This window comes from Manacus vitellinus, unplaced genomic scaffold (genome assembly GCF_001715985.3).
Source record: "Manacus vitellinus isolate BGI_N305 unplaced genomic scaffold, ASM171598v3 scaffold_92_pilon, whole genome shotgun sequence".
In the NCBI taxonomy this organism is placed as follows: Eukaryota; Metazoa; Chordata; class Aves; order Passeriformes; family Pipridae; genus Manacus; species Manacus vitellinus.
In genome coordinates, this window is record NW_021940877.1 from 1,120,179 (window position 1) to 1,140,141 (window position 19,963).

The following is a 19,963-nucleotide window of genomic DNA, read 5'->3' on the forward strand; positions in this document are numbered from 1 at the left end:
CTCACAGTGCCTCTTGTGCATCACAAAGGATTTTCCCCCAAATAATGTCGTTGGAAATTAACTGATTATTTTTTTGAGAGGGGGGGTTGACTCTGTTGTCCAGCTCCTGGACAAGTTAATCAGTTTGAGTAATTTTACCCCCTTTGAGGCATTTTCCCTCAGTCTTCTCTCTTACTTCTAATTTAATAACGCTCCCCCAAAGTCTTTGCTGACTTCCCCTGGAGCTCTTTGCCTTTGTGCAGCACTAAGAACATTGGAGCCTCTGTGTGTGGTCAGCCTGGTCAGCTGAAACTTTCCAAAACACTTTCCTTTTGTTCTTGTCCCTCCCTAGGTCTTCTGGGGTTGTTATTGTCAGCCATTAGTCCCTCCCAGGCTATTCTGCTCCACTGTCAGGCTGTTCCCACCTTCTTTTCAGCCCTGGCTTGTCCATAATTCTCTCCTGTGCTCTGGGCAGGGAGGTACTCGATGAGCCACCTTTATTTTCCAAAACACATTTGTGGGCCTTTGCAAAACCATCCAGAATAGCTCTGAGGAGCTTATTGAAACTGTAATTGTAAGAACACAGTTTATAACCTCCCTTTAAGATTCCATCTCCTCCTTGTCTTATAAACATCAGTGAACAAACAGTGATCACGTTCTGCTCCTGGTAAGTTTAAGGATCTGCTGAACCAACTGAATGGGTAGAAACAGAATTATTTGGCTGCTATAAACTTTACCAGTTCCTGCAGCAGAAGAGCCTGTTTTTGCAGAAGACCTGTGCCAACACCAACAGAACAAACCAGGGTTCCCATCAGCTGTGCTGTGCTGAAGCCATGCTGAAGTTCCCTCAGAGGGAAAAGCTGCACAAAGGCACTGCCAAGGTGTAACATCCTTCCTTTGCCAGGGAGGCAAAGCTGTGGAGCAAAAGCTGAGGGACTGCTGGCACATCAAGGCTGTGGCTGAAGGGGAAGAGATCTATTTTTGTCAGAAAAGAGACTGAGAAGGTCAGCAAGGCAGCCTGGTGCTCCTCCCAGCTCCCCAAAACTCCTTAACAGTTCTCGTGTGGAGCTTAACCACTCAATGTTACACAAATGACAAAGTCAAAACATGGTGGGGTTTCAGCCTTGCACTGAATTGAGAGAACCTTTAGAACCACAGTCATAAAAACCTGGTTTCTTGTTACCTGTTCCCCGCTGCCTTCAGGAATCACAGATCTGGAGGGTCACTGACTTCAAAGGGGTTTTAGCATTTCCCAGGCTGCTGCACAGCAGTGCTGGAAACACTGGTGCATCCACCTGTGGGAACATTAGAGCTGCTCATCTGGAGAGAGGACTGTTATATTTCACTTTACAGTGCTTTTAAAACAAGGTTTGCTCTTTGATGTGGCTCAAAGGCAGGTGAGGTGCAGGACAGAGAACAAACCCCACATCAGACCCTCCTGTACTTCACAAGGCAAGACAGTTACCCAACCCACCATCAGACCTTGAGTCCCTTGTAAGACACTACTACAAACCTCTCCAGGCTGTTTGCTCCTCAATTCTCCTCCTCAGCAGCAAATCCAACTGCCAGGAGTGACATCAGCACCCATGGAGGTGAGAACAAAAACACTGCACCTTCACCCCTTCGCTAATTGCCAAATCACAGCGCGGGGCCAACACCGACAAAAGGCATCAAATAGGCTGGGGAGTTATTCAGCCTGTAAAATTATTGTTATTCTTCTTCTTTCTGGGATGGGACTGCATTAGGATTGCAGAAATTCAAGTTCAAACAGAGACGAGGAAGACAGGGAAAGCTTTATTAGATTCCAGCCTCACCATGTGGCAGCTGGTTACAGGAGAACAACTGGTGGGCAGGGGAGGTTTCCAGCATGCACAGGTGGGTGAGAAGGGCAAGGCTGTATTCCAAGCACGTGCTTGGCTCCAGGGCAGGGCATGCACATGGGATGCAGGCGCTCAGCAGGCTCCAGAAGTGTGCAGGGTCTCTTGAACATGCATTTTGCTGAAGCTGAAAGTTTTATCAGAGAGAGAAGATAAGTGTGATGCGAGTAGGACCCCTCTGAGAGGGGCTGTTGCCATGGGAGGCACGACGTGCTTTGGATACAGCCTTGGTGAGAGCGGGGTCAGGACAGGCCCCGTGATCCAACATGCCTTGGAGAGGGGAACACGGAGCTCCTGCCCACAGCCAGGTGAAGGAAGGTGGGAGGTCCCTGCAGGGCAAGGCTCATGTCCCACAGGGGAACCTGCACACACAGTCAGTCAGTCAGTGCCCAGTGCTCCCTCACTCACTGGGAGCCTTTTGCTTCCTGTGGCTCCTTGTCCAGACTTAGGGCTGGACAGAGCAGCAGCTCTGAGCCCTGGGAGAAGGAGCTCCAAAAGAAAATGTGGGAAAGAACTTGGTATTTAAGCTACTTCAAGTACTAGTCAAACCCAGCTTACCCATTTGTTCGATTTATTGAACTTCAAAGAGGTGCATGCTAAAGCATTAAGATTTACTGGTTTGGATTCCTCTCTGTACAAGTTCTTTCAACCAGCTTGAATGCATGAGGCTTTACAGACAGAAGCGCTGAAATACAGGATAAAACAAATCTAAACTCCAAATCACTCCATGAAGAAAAATTGTAGAAAATAAAAAAAAAAAAACCAAAAAGAAAACAAAACAAAACAAAAAAACCCAAAACCAAACCAAAAAAAAAAAAAAAAGAAAAAAAAAAAAAAAAAAAAAAAGGAAAAAAAAAGAAAAAATCCAACAAAAAACTGCAGCACTCCTCAGGGAAGGGACAGACTGCACGAGAAGGAACACAAAGGGGTGGAAGGCAAGCTAGTGTAGTCTCTGCCCAAAGCTTCTCTGTGCTGGCTGCTCATGGGATGGAGTTCAAAAGATCCTTGAGGAAGCTGTCGGGGTCATTGATTTCTGACAAGAGTCCTTTAAACAAAAGAAGATAAGACAGAAGAATTAGATCCAAAACACTGCTTCTCCTGCCCACACTGAGGATTTGTGCTGGGCATGTGTAAGTAAGTCACTAAGGACAGCTGCAATCTTATTTTAAGTCTGGATACAACGAGGATAAAAAAACCCTTGTTGGACTCATGAGCAGAAGGGAGGGACTGAAATGTGTGCATTAAATCCATATGGCACTCGCTCTTGTGCAGCTACAGGGATCCTGCTATGCTCCATACACTGAACAGGAAGAGACCTGAGGCACAACTCTTGACAGAAGTAAGAACAGCTTCTCTGCATGTTTTCAGCATCTCCTGACTCCTGGGGGTACCAAAATCCCTTCAGCAGGAACACTGGATGCACCCAACTGCTGCCTCCAGTGCATGGTCACATCTATTTACCAAACCACGTACCCCTCAAAACACCTTCAAGCTCTAAGTCTGTATGTTTAACAGAGCAGGGGGAGGACCTGCAGGATCAGCTGGGAGAGAATTTCCTGTCTGGGGATGCTCAAGTGCATGTCCCAACTGTTTCTGAAATAGTTTAGGACTGCTGGTGTCTCTGCTCTCCCTGTCTCATCCAAACAAGCTGCAGCAGTGTCAGGAATGCTGCTGTCTCCAGTCACGAGTTGCATGAGGCAGCCTATAAAAGGGAAAGCACACACTTACCAGCCACATCCAAAAACTCAGAAAACGTTTCCACTGGCATGAACTCCTCCTGGAAGGTTTTCAGGGCCTTGTCTGCAGCTTCGTGTATTGGCATGTCGTTGTGTCGGATGAACTCAGCGAGAGAGTAGGACCAGCCTCCCTCTGTGTTACTGGTAGGCACCTTCTGAGAGGGGAACAGGAGACCAAATCAGTCTAAAAAAATAACTATTTAAAACGGTAACTGCAAACCCTGCTGCCTTCTCCTGTTGCTCCTGGACTTGCATGCCCTGCCTCTTGCAAACACACCACAGAGAACAAGTTATCCCATGTGTGACTTGACCATCGTCTTGTACAGAATGAAACAAGGTCACAGGCATTTTCTCACATCAACTACTTAACATTCTTTAGAAGCTGCAGGTTTTTTCTTGTGGATGCCCCTTCCTCCTACCTTACCCAACAGTTTCCCTTGGAATGTTCCTGTTTCTATGAACAATGAATAGGAAAAATAAGCAAATACACAATACAGGAGTGCTGCCAACTGGCAAAGTCTCTCAATTCTTCAGATACTGAACTGCAAGGGGTACAATAAGCACAGGCAGCTTCCTGCAGCCTTTGTGCTCTTACAAGGTAAAGAAGAAAAAGGAAGAAGGAAGAAATTCCTCCCTATGAGGGTGGTTTGGCCCTGGCACAGGTTGCCCAGAGAAGCTGTGGCTGCCCCATCCCTGGAAGTGTCCAAGGCCAGGTTGGACGGGGCTTGGAGCAGCCTGGGCTGGTGGAAGGTGTCCCTGCCCATGGCAGGGGGAGGAAGAAGATGGGCTTTAAGGTCCCTTCCAACACAAACCATTCTTGTGATTCTATGAAGTTTTGTGTTTACAAGGATCTTGGAAAAAGGGGCTTCAAAGTTTGTCTTCTATTTCAAATTCCTGTAGTTGCACAGGTTAGAAAGCTGAGATAGAAGAATTCCAGCTGATACAGATGAATTTCCAGGTTTTCCTTACCTTGAACATGTTGTAAATGAGATCAACAAGCGCCCAGAAGAGCAGGCCAGAGCGGTACGTTGCATATTCCTTCACTGCCTTATCTGCCAGTCTGGAAGACAAGAAAATCAATCCGGGAGTTGATCCCTTTATTATGCTTTGTAACCCATCTGATGAATAGCACAAAAGCTGAAACAGCCAAATAACCCATCAATAACACCATGGGAACAGCTCTGAGTGAGCTTTGCTGTGTCCTCCTGGACATGAAACAAACACTGGGCACCTGAGAGCTCTCTGTGCAACCATTCCTAAGGCTGGGAAGGCTCTTTACTCCAGCTGTGACTGGTGTAACTAGAGCAGGTTTGCCAACAAAACCTTATTTCACAGGAAGGAAACAATCACAGAGAGAAGTGGAATTGTGACTGCTAAGACTATGTAGAAAGTCAACAGCAAAGTAGGAAAAACAATTTAAAGCCTTTGTTTGTGTGTACACTACTTGGAGAACAGCAGATTCCTGAAGGAATATCTAGGATTCAGACACAGTCAGTGTCCACGTCAGAGAACATAATTTTGCTTCTAAATCACAAAAGTGTTTCTGAAAGACTCTGAGGGAAAAATCCTTTAAGAAATCGAGGAATTTCCATTTAATATATTCTTGGTTATTCTCTCACCAGCAAAGGACTTCTCTTGGAAATCCAGCATCTGGCTGCAGGAAAGCTCCAAAAGGTGCAGAGCAGTGCTGGGATAACAGCTCCAAAGTTTACAGGATTAATCACAAACAGGTTCTGGCAAGGTGGAACCTCCTGCCAGCAGCTCTAATGGTTTTGGAATTTTCTTGCATGTGTTTCTAAGGTACATCTGCCCCATCACATGATACTTCCTGCTTAACACTTAAAAGCTTTGGAAAAATAAAAAGCCCTTTTTTATGCATCCAGAACCAGCTCAGCTACTGCTGCTGCAAGTCAGCACCACAACAGGGCATCCTGATCACGGCCCAACTCCAATTGGCCACAGGTTGGGGTTTGTTTGGGGGAAATGAACATTTTCGGCTCTTATTAAAGGCTACATTTGTGTGTCTGTCCTTAAAACAGACATTTTAGTAGGTGGCAGCCTGCTCAGGCAGCTAAGCTTAATTATTTAAAGGAAAATCAATTAGTAAAGGTGACTAAATTTCCACGGGAGGAACAGCAACTTAGAGCGAGGCTAATTCTGGCCTCCCAAATACTGCAACACAGGCTCTCTTTTTATGTGAATGGTTTTGATCTAATTGGAGTCTGGTCCTTTAATTGAAAACTAAAAGGCCCTTGTGGGTTAAGGCTGGTAGTTACCTTCTGGAACAGCTATTTCATGTAAGAGCTGCTGCATTTCATTCCTGTGAGCTGGTTCAGCTCATCAGGTGCACAGGGATTGCCAGCAGAAAGCCAGACATGGACACTTGGGAATATTTTAGAAAGGTCATGGTCAGGAGCAAAGGTTAAAAAAAATCAAAAGGGTATTTTCCTTCCAAACTCCAGATGAAAGCTACACTGAAAAGTGTCCACAGGAGTTTTCAAGTTAGAATTCTTGGTTCAATAATAATGAGCAGGTCACTTGATTCAGTTCTTTGGACCATTCTGGTAATTAGTTCTGTGTTTAAATAGAAAGTGTTTCTAAAACATAGGACGTGCTGAGCATCTCTCCCTTTGTTCTTGCAGACACCTGTGACACTGTCACTGCTGGCAGAGCCAGAAGCCATTTTTGGCTGGATTCTCCCCAGTTCTGTGTTACCCTGGCTGAGGAGCTGGATCGACCCCCCCCCCAGGGAATGTGCAGGATTTGCTGCCTTCCCTTGAGTACAAGGGAACGCAGATTATTGCTGCATTTGCATATGATTTACGAGATTTTGGGGATCATGAGTTGATCCTCAGCTGCTTTGAAATGCCCTGTTGGTTCCTGTAGTGACTCCTCTCCATTGTCCCTGCACAGGTAACAGTGAGTCCTTGAGTCTCTCTAACCTTCACCCCAGTGTTCCCAGAATGGAGCTGCTCCCAGACATCCCCATCGAATGTGGAATGCTAATTTTAATCTTTCGCATGCAGACATGTTACTGTGGTGTCACAGCCACTGCCTCCTCTCTGCCTCAGCCTACAAATTCAAGGTATTGGGACTTATCTGCAGAGCATTTCACCATCCATTGCTCTCTTCCTGATTTTCCACAAGAATAGATAAGCACAGACCTTGGAAATCAGAATTGCCATATTGCTATTTCTGAGAGCCTTTACCAGAGGAAGGCTTTGTGCTCTCTTAGTCTGCAGAGATTAAAGAAAGCCCTTGAAAAAACCTTAACATAATTCCTGAGCACTGTTTCTGAGTGCTCCCCTGAAATTCCAGAGCTTAGATGGTTTTGGAAGTTTTTTGCTGTGTCTGTTTCAATCAGCTTTTATTGCATAATGCCTGGAGAAGAAACAGTCGTTTACTGAGGGTTTAAAAAACACCAAACACCCACAGCAAACCCACTCAGGGGCTTTGTTTTCCCAGCCCACACCTTTGTGCCTAGTAAAACGGCCCTCTAGGACAACATCTCCTGGATCTGCTAAACCCCCTTTCCCAGAATTCAGGGAGGGAGGGGGAAATAGGAGACAGGTTGAGCTTGAAACTAGCACAGGGCTCTCTCCCTTTCCCTCTTCCAAGAGCATTGGCACGTGTGTAACTACACTGTAATGACTTTATCAAACACATAATTAATGTCATCAGCATAAGAATGCCCTTTAAGGCGACTTAGAATAATAATGAATTGATCCCTAATTATGACAGCTATTTAAAATCATCTTTTCAGAAACTGGAATTCCCCTTCCCTTTCTGAAAATATGTGCCTTTGTCATGCAGGCACAGCCACTTATTCTTGTGCTTCAAGTGCCTGACAGCTGCTATTGATTTTTTTTCTTTTTTAAAAGCAAAAGCATTTGATTTCTATTTCTGTTTTCCTATTTGAGGGAGGCTGGTGCACTGATCAAAAGAGCACAGAAAGAGCTTCTTTAATAAGGCAAGCAGGGAGTGTTACAGCTCTGAGACAGCACACAGCAGGAGTTACTCCAGTGCTTCACTCGGAGGGAATAAGAATCTTCTCAACTTTTAGCTATACTCCTAGAAAAAGCATAGTTTCCATTGATCAGTTGATTGATCCACTCCAAAAACCACCCAGAATTAAATGCTCCTGCTCATACCAGCACTGGGATGTGGCTGCAGCCACTCCAGGCCAGGCTGGACGGGGCTTGGAGCAACCTGGGATAGCAGAAGGTGTCCCTGCCCGTGGCAGGGGGTGGCACTGGATGGGATTTGAGGTCCCTTGCAATCCAAACCATTCTGGGATTCTACAGCTCTGCAACTCTGAGCACGAAGCTACTCAGAAGGGTAAATATCTGGTGTTGTAACTACACACACTCCTTCCTTGTGCTACCCATAAGCTGCAGGTGGCTCAGTGACAGTGACACGAGTGGCTCTGTGACAGTCACACGAGTGGCTGACAGTGACAGTGACACGAGTGGCTCTGTGGCAGTGACACGAGGGGCTCAGTGACAGTGGCATGAGAGGCTCTGTGATAGTGACACCAGTGCCTCAGTGACAGTGACACAAGTGGTTTTGGGGTGGTGACTGACCTGTTGGCCCCCCCTGGTGACACCACCCGTGCGTGGGAGGTGACCAGGAGCCGTTTGAGGATCTCCACCCTCATGGATCTCCACTTCTCCGGGGGGGAGATGTGCAGTGCCAGCACCGTGTAGTAGTGGGGCCCATCCACCTCGTAGGCACTCTCCACCCACTTCTCCTTGGGGTGCTCCAGGAAGCTCTGCAGGTTCTTCTCCTCTCTCGAAGTTGCTCGAGTTCTGGAACACAGGAAAAGCTTCAGCAGCTGCTCTGGCTCTGACAGGTTCATCTGCTGCTTCCCAGGAGCTTTAGGGCACTGTATCCATGCAGTCCTGCAAGGGAACAGCAGTGCCACCTGGGCAGCTTTGGCCCAAATTCATCCACTGGGTGAGGATTTGCTCCCAGTGGAGATACAAACCTAGCGACTCCTTTTCCTTGGAGAAGTTTGCAAGGCATCTGGCATTGCCCCAATAGAGCGCAATACATTACAGACCTATTTCTCCTTTTTTAAAGCAAAAAATAAATGGAGTCAGGCCAGCAAGTTCATGCATTCGAGTTGTACCATTTCCATCAGATGCTACATACGTGGCTGCAGCTCGTACAGCCACACCTGAGAATCCATTTATATTATTTATCTACTGCAAAAGCAATCCCTGAGATATACAGGCCAGTGTCAAACACAAAAAGATACTGTACTTACTGCAAGCTTACATACATATTTTTTTTTTCTTTCCCCTAGAGCTCCAGTCTTTTCAGAAGTTCCAACACCCCAGGACTAACTGTGTAAACTCTGTGTTCCAGCACACTTTGTGAAGATGGATCACACTTTCCCACATCTATTGCTCTACTGCAGCAGGAAGAGGCTGCAGCCAGGTAGGACCTTTGATTTTACCTCCCTATCAGGTATAAAGCAGCATCCCAGCACATAAAACAGGATTGTGTGACCTTTCCATTTGCTGCATGATGCAACTGGCAGCTCTTTATTTTCTCCATTTAATATCAAAAACAGAATGCAGTTTTCCAGGGTTGCCCAGTGGGTTGAGGGCTCTCTGGTGCCAACAACTAGCCAATGAGATGAAAAGAATAGTTTCACTTATCTGTCTCCCAAGGGACTGGGAAAACAATAGCACAGGGATCTGGAGATAGATATTAAAAATAATAGACAAATTGTATTAGAGCCAAAATGTTGATTAGTTCCAGGTAGGAAAGGGAGAGAGATTCCACTGCACTGCGTTTGGAGTAACCTTGAAGATGTGTGGATTTTAATATTTATACCCTCATCTAATTACTATTACTTACTACTCTAACTATTCAAATAAAAGATATATATGGGCAATCCATTTTTGCATGATCAGAACCAGCTCATGCATTCCAAAGCATTTGGGTGCCTATGGATCCATGTCATGCCAAAGCACTGTTTTATTGGTAAAAAATACTAATGATAATAAAAAACAATAATTAAAAATATCAGGAAAATCTGATGGACCTGAACATGCAGGAGAATTCCAGTATGTCAAAACTGGAAACAAAACTGTGTTATTTTAATACTGAATAATATAATACCAGGGTTAAGTTTTCAGCTAACAATTACTTCACCACAGTGTCTCTTCTGTCTGTTCAGGAGAAAATTAAGCTGGCAGCGTTTCTTTAATCTAATAACCCTGTTGCTCACCCCAGAGGTAATAATTATATCTAGAATGGAAAGAGAAGCTAATTCCCAATTGCTTTTACTCAATAGATTCCCTGTTATCCTGCATGTCCAGGCAGCAACGCCTCACTCCAAACAATGTAAATCCCTAACAACCTACTTAAGATGTGCCATTGGGTTCCTCCTAAAACTTTTGTGTGATTTCCCATCTTTCTTGCCACATACTTGTAACAAAGCCCAGACTGCAGCACTCAAAGACCTTTTTGAGACTAAGAGCGAAGGCAGAGGTTGTTGCTAAACGAAGGTACTGACGTGTTGAGGACGTAGAGCACCGTGTGGATGATGTAGGGGATGAGGTGGATGTTGCTCTCCCTTCCTCCCCCTCCAGTGTCTATGCTGAAGGATTGCTCCATGGCAAACCGCAGAAAGAGCAGTTTGATGTCATGGACATTGAGCTGGTAGGTGGGTTCCCGCTGCCCCGTGCACTCCTGGAGGTACGTGTTGTGCCTAGAAAACAGCAGGAAGGGCTCCTTTAACAAAAACCTTAATAGAAATCCTTCTGCCACAGCACAGCTCTGAATCTGAGTAAGTATTTCACAGAAACAGAGCTTTAAAGAATGAACAGGCTATAAAAATGCAGCCCCTGCTACCTTGGATTAACCTCCCCAAAGGGAGGCTCTCAGCTTACTCTTACTCTGGCAAATCCAATTCCATGTGCAGACACAAATACACTCACCAATACTCTTTCCTCATGCCCAGGGTCTGGGATACAGTTCCCCAACTGATATGCATTCAAGATGTTACCACCCTCGATTTCACAGAATCATAGAATGGTTTGGGTTGAAAGGGGCCTTAAAGCTCATCCCATCCCACCCCCTGCCATGGGCAGGGACACCTTCCACTAGCCAGGTTGCTCCAAGCCCCGTCCAACCTGGCCTTGGACACTTCCAGGGATGGGGCAGCCACAGCTTCTCTGGGCAGCCTGTGCCAGGGCCTCCCCACCCTCCCAGGGAAGGATTTCTTTCTCTTATCTGATCTAAACCTACTCCCTTTCAGTTTAGGAATTTCTAATGTGACTGTACAAACCCAGCACAAGGTGGACCAGAATCCTGACAACAAAATCCTGATCTTCATCTGCTCCAGGTAAGAGGTCAGGTACCTCACTGCCATCCAGCAGAGGTTTGGAAATCTACATTAGGGAATCTCTTGGTGTCAGACAGGTTTCTTTTGTAAAGCAGGGGGTCTCTGGGCCACAAATTAATCAACACTGTTACTGCAAACTGCATCTTCAGGAGTAACTGAGGGCAAAGGAGGTAATGAAATTATTTATTTATATGAAGTCAAGAAGCAAACAAACACCTGCACTTTTTTAGGAGATCCACTCTAGATAGCAGAACCTGAAATGGCTCAGTTTTACTGACTTAGCTGCCACCACCCTTGATTCCTTGGTTTTAAACGAGCCTCTGTGGCAATGTACTGACTCACCTTCCCAAATGCAAACCAGCTGGAGAAAAAGCTTTCTGTACTCACCGTGCTAAGCACGTAGCAAAAGCAGACTCTGGCACATGAGGTCCCCAGACTGGCAGGAGCCCATTGCACTTGGTGTTGGCATTTTGCAGGGCTGCACTTTCCCATTCCTCACGGCCCCGAGCGAGTCTGCATGAAGAGAGAGAGCCACACCCAGGCAAGTTAGAAGGATGCAAAAAAACCATCCAAAAAATGACAATTCCACAGCTTCTTTAAATTATGGACTTCACTCTCCAGTGTCCAGGCCTGACCAATATTAAAGCAGCCCCCAACAGAGAAGCCTGTGGCTGTAAAGATCAACAACTAAGCAAATTCATCTTGAGTTCCAAGGTCAAGCGTCATGATCCTAAACCACCCTGGAAAAGAAGTTGAGCCCCCAGTGACCACAACGTACCTCACAGCTGCAAGGTGACAGTCGTAGTGGACGATGTTGAAGTGAGAGACTGTGCTGTACCCTTGTTGTTTTCGTGGTTTGTTCTCAAACTCCTCGAGTGCCACGCGCTTGGTGAAGGTGTAAATTCCCAGGACTTTGGTGGGCTGCAATGACAAAACACAGTTGTCTTCAAAATCATTCACTTCTGCAACAGCTCACATTTTGTGCTGTTTTGACACTGTACTAAATTTAACCTCTCTCAGTCCCAACCTCAACAGATGTTTTTCCAGCTTTCACTGAAAACACACTTCAAATTCCCAACCACCTCTGGAATTACTGATCTTAAGAACCAAACCTGAAATTTCCTCATCTCTCAGTGCCAAAATCCCAGCCCTTGTGCAGCCAGATACTGACTGGTAAGTCCCCTCAGCTGGTGAGAGGGCTCTGAAAAGGCATCTCTCTGTAACTGGAACCTGCATCTTCCATTGCCCGGAACTCGTGTCTCCCATTGCCCGGAACTTGCATCTCCCTTTACCTGGAACTTGTATCCCTCCCGGCAGATGCAGCAGGTCAGACCTGGCTCTTCTATCAGCTCCTCCATTTGTTTCAGCAGCGCAGTCTTGGTCACTACCTGACCCTTCTCATTTGTCTGGAAGAGAGAAAAGCTTAAGCAGGTTAAAAAGAATGATGAGCACCACCATCCCCACCACTGGAACTGGAATGCCCATCTTGTGTTTACTCTCCCAGGTGAACTGGAGGCTTGAGCTCTGTGATGTTTGTCAATAAATCATTTCACACAGTTCCTTGTGTGGCAGTTCTAGCAAGACAGAAAGAAAAGGCCATGAGATCATCAGTTTGCTGGCAGTGCCACCAGACATTACCGTCATCCCCAGAGTGCCCAGGGCCTTCTGCCTCATGGCCATGGCCATTCGCTTCTTCTCTGCTCGAGTCTCCTTGCGGGCAGCGTCGATCTTCTTGTTCACCTCTGGGTGTTCCCTCAGTGCCTCCAGCAGATTCTCTGCCAGCGTCCCGATCCCCTCGTCACTAGAAACCTGCTCCAACTTGTGCAGGTTGGTAATTGAGTCTGTTCCTATTAGCACCTAATGGGGATAGAAGCACAGCACTTTGTTCAGGAAAGGGGTGCCCAGGACAGTGGTTGTCCCCTTTAATCCCACCGTGACAGCTGGGCAGCAGCACTGAGCTGCAACAACCTTTGGCAAGTGTCTTCCTTCCCTTTTTTATGCTCCTACATTATGAACCTGGGCCCTAAAATTGTGTATGAGACTGGGGCAATTTGCCTCTCCACTGGTTGTCACTAAGAGCTCAGATGGGTATGTTGGATGAAACATTTGTTCTATTTTGTGCTATGACATTGTGTTGATGTCTTAAAACAACAAGCAGGCCCCTAGAAGCTTATCATTACTATGTAGTTCACAGTCCTAAATTGCCTTCTCTTCATATTGGTGTGTAAATCTCACACATAAGGAAATATTTAAGCATAGGAAAATCTTTAAGTCAAAATCTCTAACTCTTCCAGACTAGCAGATGACACTTGAAGCTGGTGTGTCTCTCCAAGCCCAACAAAAATCAGTGTAGAATCAACTCCCATAGAAATTAATCCTCAGGTACAGCCACAAAAGCAGAGTAACAAGCCAGCCATGTCCTCCTTGCCTTCCAAAGAGCCCCCTCACCTGTGTTGCAGGGTGCTGCGTTGCCAGTCCTCGGAGCAGGCGCAGGATAAAAGGAAGTGCAGGTCGAGATAAGAACTTCTTCCATATGTCTGCATCCAAACTACACAGAAAACAAGAGGCAGCAGCTGAAGGACAGTCACCATTCCCAAAAGAGGCTTGGCAGCCACCCAGCAGCACAGCTCATGGAGCAGAGGCTGCAGGAAAGACAAGCTCCTTTCCCCTTGTGTCACTCCTCTGCTAATTAATGAAGTGACATTCCCATTCCCACTTCCAGACTGTGCATACTGGTAGACACAGTGTCAGCTCTGAGCCTTGAGATTTATGTTCATGAGTTGGCCCTTCCAGCAAAAGCTCTGTTATGGTGCAATGGGAGGGAACAGGCAGGAAACACAAGTACTGTGATATCCAAGGAATCAGCTCGGATGGGTATAAAACAGGAAGATTTCAGGCTTTTTAGCCCATCCTTATGTGCATTCTCTCACCAGACCTGCTGCACCACAGCTGTTCCAACTCTAAATGGGGACTTACTAACAGCTTCCTTGGAAGATTGTGGTGATGGAATGAGAGAAGCATGTTCAGGATAGTCTCACAGAGTAATCACATACATTAAGTAGTGTCTCTTACTTCTTTGCACTGGGAATGTGCTTTTTCATGTAATCCAGGGCATTCTGTGTAATTCCCTTCTGCAGGATGAGATCTTTCAGCTGATGGCCATTGCTGTTGTTCTTTATTCCTGCTGCTATTTTACAGAAGCAGTCCAGGAAAACTTTATCATCTCCACTGTGCTCCTCATCATACCTGAATAAAGAGAAGAAATGGTAACTTGGAGGCTCTCCAAAAAACCCTGCCTGTAATTCTCAGCACATTATTGCTGAATGATGTACCTACTCCAGTTCAGAGACTCAGAAAAGCTACTCAGACCCCTGTCACCTCAGAATATACCCTGAAGACCTATTTCTCATGCTGAAGTGCACACATTTCTTATAAAAATGGCTTAGAAGTGAAACAGTAAATTAAACTTAAGGCATCAGGAATCTCTGAAGCTTTGCATTACACTGAAGTAAGAATCAATGAAAAAAAAAAAAGAGACAGCCATGTCAGTATGACTGATTTCACATGCTTTTAGCTGAATTATGAACAACATACTTATCAAAGTCACAGTAGGGCTTGAATCGATCCACCAGGATCTGCATTTTCTCCATCTCCCCGAAGGACAGGTACGGGATGATCCGTAAGAGGCCCTGCAGGACACTGAGGTTGGAACGGACAAAAGTGCTGTTAATCTGGTCCAGCAGCATCACCAGCTGGTCCTTGTCACCCGTGAGGAGGAGGTTGCCCTGCGAAGGAAGAAGAGAAGGATTTATGTTCAGGAATAAATCTACAACCTTCAATAAAATCCTCACTAGTTGTGAGTTTTGAAGGATTACAGGTCTAGTCCCAAATAAAGGCAGCCTGATGAAGAACAAAACCCAGCCTCATTCCCAAAGATCTTGTGGAATGGCTGTATCAACCCCTCAAGCTGACACTTGACTTATTCCACTTACTGTTAAAGCATTTTCCAGTCAAAGTCTAATAATTTCAACCCAAAGGACATCAGATTCCTATCCTCCCATAGTTTCAAAAGGTGAGTGAGAAACTCTTTTTGTTCTCAGTCTAGCTGAGATACAATTTTATCCTTAATTAGCTGGAAAATCAAACACATTTTTAACACATACAAAAACACTCCAAAAAACAAGGCCAAGCTGTGTCTTTTCTTGTCTGACTCTGGCCTGTGGCCCAAAGCAGGAAGGAAGGGATCCAAGCAGTGCCCAACAACCCCCACCCCGACTGTGCAAGACTCAGCCTAAAGAAGCCTCACAGTGCTTTTGGTTCAAGGCACTCCTCGTGCCCCTCCTCCAAGGCCTGCTAAGACATGCCAGTGTAACAAGGGTTAGACGCCCTGTGAACACTCCTCTCCAGCTCCTGCAGCTCAGCATCCCTGTAATCAGATTATATGGAAGCCTTGAATCCCAAACAACATTTGTATTTGTGCACAGAGGCCCAGGACTCACCTTGTCCTCGCTCAGAGGTTCTGCATTGGATTCATCCAAAATGATCTCCATTATACTGAGCACTTGCTCTGCCACAGCTGCTCCTCCACTGTCCTTACTCTCCTGCTCAGCCACCAGAGCCTGGAAAAGATAGAAGGAGTTAGTGGAACACCAGCAGCAACTAGTTTAAAGAGATGGCAGCAGTTAGAGAACACCAGCATTAACTGGTTTAAGACAATGGCAGCAATTAGAGGAACACCACCAGTAACTGGTTTAACTGACCCACATACTCCCAGCCACTAACAGATCAGGAATGTCTAACACATAATTTGCAGTGCCAGCACAGCAATATTTCAGATCTCTTGTAGTTGTCTTAAGGCAGTGCGGCAGAAGTAGCTTAAATTCATTGGAGTCCATGGAAAACAGTTTATGGAAGCCCAGGTTGTCCTTACCAAGTTAAGAGTTCCCAGCATCACATTCAAAGTATTCATCTCTGGCTTGACCAACTGCTGACGATTTATTTTCACCTTCACACAGTAACTAAACAGCTTTAACAGCACCTACAAAATACAGAGAAGGGATTCTCTATGGTACCTTCAAAATGAGCAGGATAATTTTGCTGCAGCTAAAAGCACCCATAATATACCTGATTTCCAAACTTGTGGGGTAAAGTACAAGCCAGATTTTTATAGCAATATAATTCTTAGCACAGCTTTGGTTTTCAGGTAAGGTCAAGGCAGAAAATAATCACTAGTGAGACAGGATTTATTCTTACCAACTCCTCAGCTTTGACACACCAAGTATTTGTAAGGAATTGTTAAACAAGAGGAACAGGAGAGGCAAAGAAAGGATTTCTCAGGTTTTCATTCAATAATGAATTGAAACCTTTGCTCCAATACAAGGCAGACTGTTTAAACTTCACTGTGGCATTTTGCATTGTGTAACTCCTGACCCCCCCAGAGCCAAAGCTGGGACTCACAGTTAAGAGGTGCCGGCCTTGTTTGAAGTCCTTGATCCCAGTCAGTCTGTTGAGCATGCACTCCAAACCTCCACATGGGGCCATGACTCCTGCCATCTTATAAACTTCTTCCTCATCCTCCTCTTCATCTACAGGACAGACATAAATTGTGAGGAGGGGAAGCAGCCACAACGTGAAAAAACCATGCAGCACACGGCAAAGAGTGAAGGAAAAATGGAGAGTACAACAGAACACATCTATCAGCAGTTCAAGTCACTTCAGTTGTACTGAATTTGAAAAGAATTAAGAGCAGGAATATGAAGAAGGGCTGGGAAGAATGGTCCCTGTGCCATGCAAGTGTTCCCATTTGAAGCATGGCTTTAAAGCCTTGTTAAAACCCTTCTTCACTTAAGGTGAAGCAGGTAAATGCAGCAAAAGCAGCATCAATCAACGTTAAGCTCACTGCTGTGAGGATAATAATGTCATTGCTCTGCAGAGAACTCAGATTTCAAATCTAATCCCAGCTTTCAGCAGACAAATGCCTTACCAGTGGTGGAGTCAAGAGACTCGATGAATTCCTCCGTTGCATCCCCCAGTAACCCCCGCATGCGGTAAATGATCCTCATCGGCTCCCCCTGCAAGAGCAGAGCTTTATATTAATTATATCTCTCTGGGCACTTATAGACAAGTTTTATTCTCATTACAGTATGTAACAGATACCCTAGCCTCAGTTCTCCCTCTCCTTCCCTGACACAGGGAAATCTTTCACTCCCTCATTCTCCCCTCACTGAGATGAATTAAAAACAACAGTAAAGCCACCTGCAAAAACATCAATAACTCATCCATTGGTCTGTCCAGCTTTTCTTGGCACTGCCAATTAATTGACAGGCTGGTAATAAACAGCCCCTTCCTCCTTACATCTCCTCCAAGTTTCTTTTGACACGAATGAAAGATGTAGCCAAGGAAAATGGGTTCATCTACAGATAAATGCCTGCTTTCCATGGCAACCTTTCCTCTGAGGGTATGGCGCAGCATATCTGGGAAATACAGGGAATAGGCACAGCCTAAGAAATGAAGCAGGACAGGTTAATTGGGTGAATGCTTTCATACAGATAAAATCTGCAGTGATGGAAAATGGAAGAGGAGTAAAAAGCAATTTAATGAGCTTTCAGTAAGACAGTACATCACTAAAATGATACAGCCAAACAAGCTGTGCTTTTACCCTGGGAAAGGACTAGTTTTCCAGATGCATTTCCAGCTGGAAAGACTTACAGCATATCACTAAACTTTCCATTTTTAATCCATAGGTCTGAATAAAAAGCAGAAAAGAAAAATCCCAGATTTGGGAGCAAGAGACCTTTCGAGAGAAAACCTGTCAGCGAGTGCGCTAAGCCTAATGTGGAATAAGCAGAGCTTAATGTCACAGCAAATACAGAACACAGGGAAAGCCCCGGGGGGAAGATCTGCTCAAAGGCCACGCTGGCGACCAGCAATTAACTCCACAGGGGCCCTGGTAAAATGGCAGATGAACAAAAAAAGCCGGTGAGAGACAAGGGAAACAAAAAGGGGCCTGAGGTTGCGTTTCTTGTGCGCCTGTCGATTCCCAGGGAACCGGAGCCGGGAGATGCTCACAAAGGAAGACAGATGAAAGCTGTTCATGCACAGGACTGCTGAGCAAAGTCTGCCTTCACATCAGTGCTGCATCCTGGGAGAGTTGCACAGTGGCTCCAGCCCAGCATCCCATGGAAACAGCACCTCGCTGCTCCCAGGGGCTGGGGCAGCACAGGGGATGATTTCCATCAGTGACTTGATCAGAGTTCACATCAGAACTCACAGATTGAGACCGACACATCACTTCCCTATCCCTACTACTAAAGAATTATCACTGGCACAAGTTTTGGGCTTGATTTTGCAGTACTGAAGGGGTTTTTACTGTAATTTTACTGAAATAAACCTGTTCCCCATAGCACCATACACTGAAAACAGGCATTTTGTTTGATTTCTTCCCCCAAATGGTTTCAGGAAACTGAGGTTCCAAAGGTGATTAGAACACAGGAGGAAATGAAGGATGAACAAGAAATGTTGGGCAAATCAGGGGGTTTTATGATCTGAAGTGCCTCTAAAAACAGATTTGTAATGGGCAAGATTTAATTTGATGGTCTCAGTGGGAGTTTATTTTAGCGGCTACAAGAAAAGGAAGGGAAGAGCTTGTTTTGGACCACATCTACCTCTGGAACAAGCCTACTGTGACATGGTGGACTAGACTCTTGAGGCTGTTGGGTCCATTCCTTCATGTGAAAAACAGACAACACACACTACAAACAGCAAACTGGGAGGATGAATCTGTCAAGTGCTTGAGATCCATAAGAAAATATGCAAATATGGAGAAACATTGGCTGTTCTCTGCATAAATAACTTGGGTTCATCACTGAAGCACAGACTGATGGAGCAACCTGGTGTCCCTGTCTGTACACACACATTAAACTGTCGTGTGCAGATGGAGTGTGGAACGTGCTTTGAAAGGCAGTGACAAAGTTCAGCTCTTTCCCCAAAGGAATGTAAGGAAGTTTGTTATCAGGAAGACAGTCTATATCTGATACACTACACAGCTCACCTGGGGAACACTATGTGCTTTTAAATCACTCATGTTGCAGGACTGTGCACAATCTATCCTAATAGAGCACCAAACGGTGCTGACCAATTATACCAATAAATTATATGCCAAAAAATAAATTTATTATACCAATAAATTATATGCCAAAAAAGTGACTTGTGAGACTATGATTTTTCCCCCATTTTTTTGTTAGTATGAAGGACAGGTGCTTTCTGCTGTTAACATGTATAAAGAAAACACAAACCTCATTTGTGGGACACCACACCTTCCTGTAGACCTCAGCCACAGGCAGATCCAAACTGATTATCTTATTGTTCACCAAAAGCTGAAAAGGATAAAATAACAAGTGAAGAACAGGCTCAAGTTGCACTACCATCCCAGCTGCCCAAAAATGGTGTCCCCACACATCTGTGCAAGAAATCCACATGTGCATCCTCACCTCCATCCCACTGTCATCCTCCAGCAGAGCCACCAGGTCACAGTCCTGACAGATTTTGTTCTTGATGTCCCTCATGAGTGGCCCAATGCCGGGCTCGTTACTGCTGTAGGGATTCCCTGGCATTCTGCCCTGTAAGAAGTCTTCCTGCTGAGGATCTTTCTCCAGAGTTACAAAGAACTCAGTGACTTCATTCTCTTCCTAAAGAACAGCAGCAGAGACAGAGTGAATGAGTTTTTTCCCCAACTCCGATTCTGGCATTTTTATGGCAGCAAGTGACAGGATGTCCCTAAACCTTCAGTCCTTCCACCACCTGCTGTACATTCCACACATGTGGCACTCAGAGGATATCCAGGATCATTCAGTAACCAAATTCCTCAGGAAGAAACAATACTACTGATTCTGCTTTTTTGCACAGAGCACATCACAGCAGGGAACCTGAACAGTGACCCCCCAGATGGGACACACTGGGATACAGCTCTACACTGGCTAATAGTAAATCATGATTGTAGACACTGTTGCTCT

General features: G+C 45.4%; 1 protein-coding gene and 1 long non-coding RNA gene across 2 annotated transcripts in view; both read right to left on the reverse strand.

The window, feature by feature from the left end:
- Positions 1 to 1,751: 1,751 nt before the first annotated feature.
- On the reverse strand, positions 1,752 to 2,664 carry LOC115308029. The gene is made up of 2 exons (XR_003916382.1): positions 2,415 to 2,664; positions 1,752 to 1,983 (listed from the first exon to the last, which is right to left on the reverse strand). It is a non-coding gene; the product is annotated as an uncharacterized LOC115308029 (long non-coding RNA).
- Positions 2,665 to 2,782: 118 nt separating this feature from the next.
- The window catches only part of UBR4 (ubiquitin protein ligase E3 component n-recognin 4), a 78,960-nt gene continuing 61,779 nt past the window's right edge, over positions 2,783 to 19,963 (reverse strand). Inside the window, exons 90-107 of the mRNA XM_029965242.1 lie at positions 19,442 to 19,639; positions 19,247 to 19,327; positions 16,936 to 17,023; positions 16,410 to 16,537; positions 15,883 to 15,990; positions 15,452 to 15,571; positions 14,547 to 14,737; positions 14,025 to 14,198; positions 13,401 to 13,500; positions 12,591 to 12,809; positions 12,245 to 12,358; positions 11,731 to 11,873; positions 11,340 to 11,465; positions 10,122 to 10,316; positions 8,176 to 8,400; positions 4,562 to 4,652; positions 3,585 to 3,747; positions 2,783 to 2,901 (exon numbers count right to left, since the gene is read on the reverse strand). Of these exons, the coding sequence (XP_029821102.1) occupies positions 2,837 to 2,901; positions 3,585 to 3,747; positions 4,562 to 4,652; positions 8,176 to 8,400; positions 10,122 to 10,316; positions 11,340 to 11,465; positions 11,731 to 11,873; positions 12,245 to 12,358; positions 12,591 to 12,809; positions 13,401 to 13,500; positions 14,025 to 14,198; positions 14,547 to 14,737; positions 15,452 to 15,571; positions 15,883 to 15,990; positions 16,410 to 16,537; positions 16,936 to 17,023; positions 19,247 to 19,327; positions 19,442 to 19,639 (2,529 nt within the window). The 3' untranslated portion in view covers positions 2,783 to 2,836. The remainder of the gene's footprint in view (positions 2,902 to 3,584; positions 3,748 to 4,561; positions 4,653 to 8,175; positions 8,401 to 10,121; positions 10,317 to 11,339; positions 11,466 to 11,730; positions 11,874 to 12,244; positions 12,359 to 12,590; positions 12,810 to 13,400; positions 13,501 to 14,024; positions 14,199 to 14,546; positions 14,738 to 15,451; positions 15,572 to 15,882; positions 15,991 to 16,409; positions 16,538 to 16,935; positions 17,024 to 19,246; positions 19,328 to 19,441; positions 19,640 to 19,963) is intronic.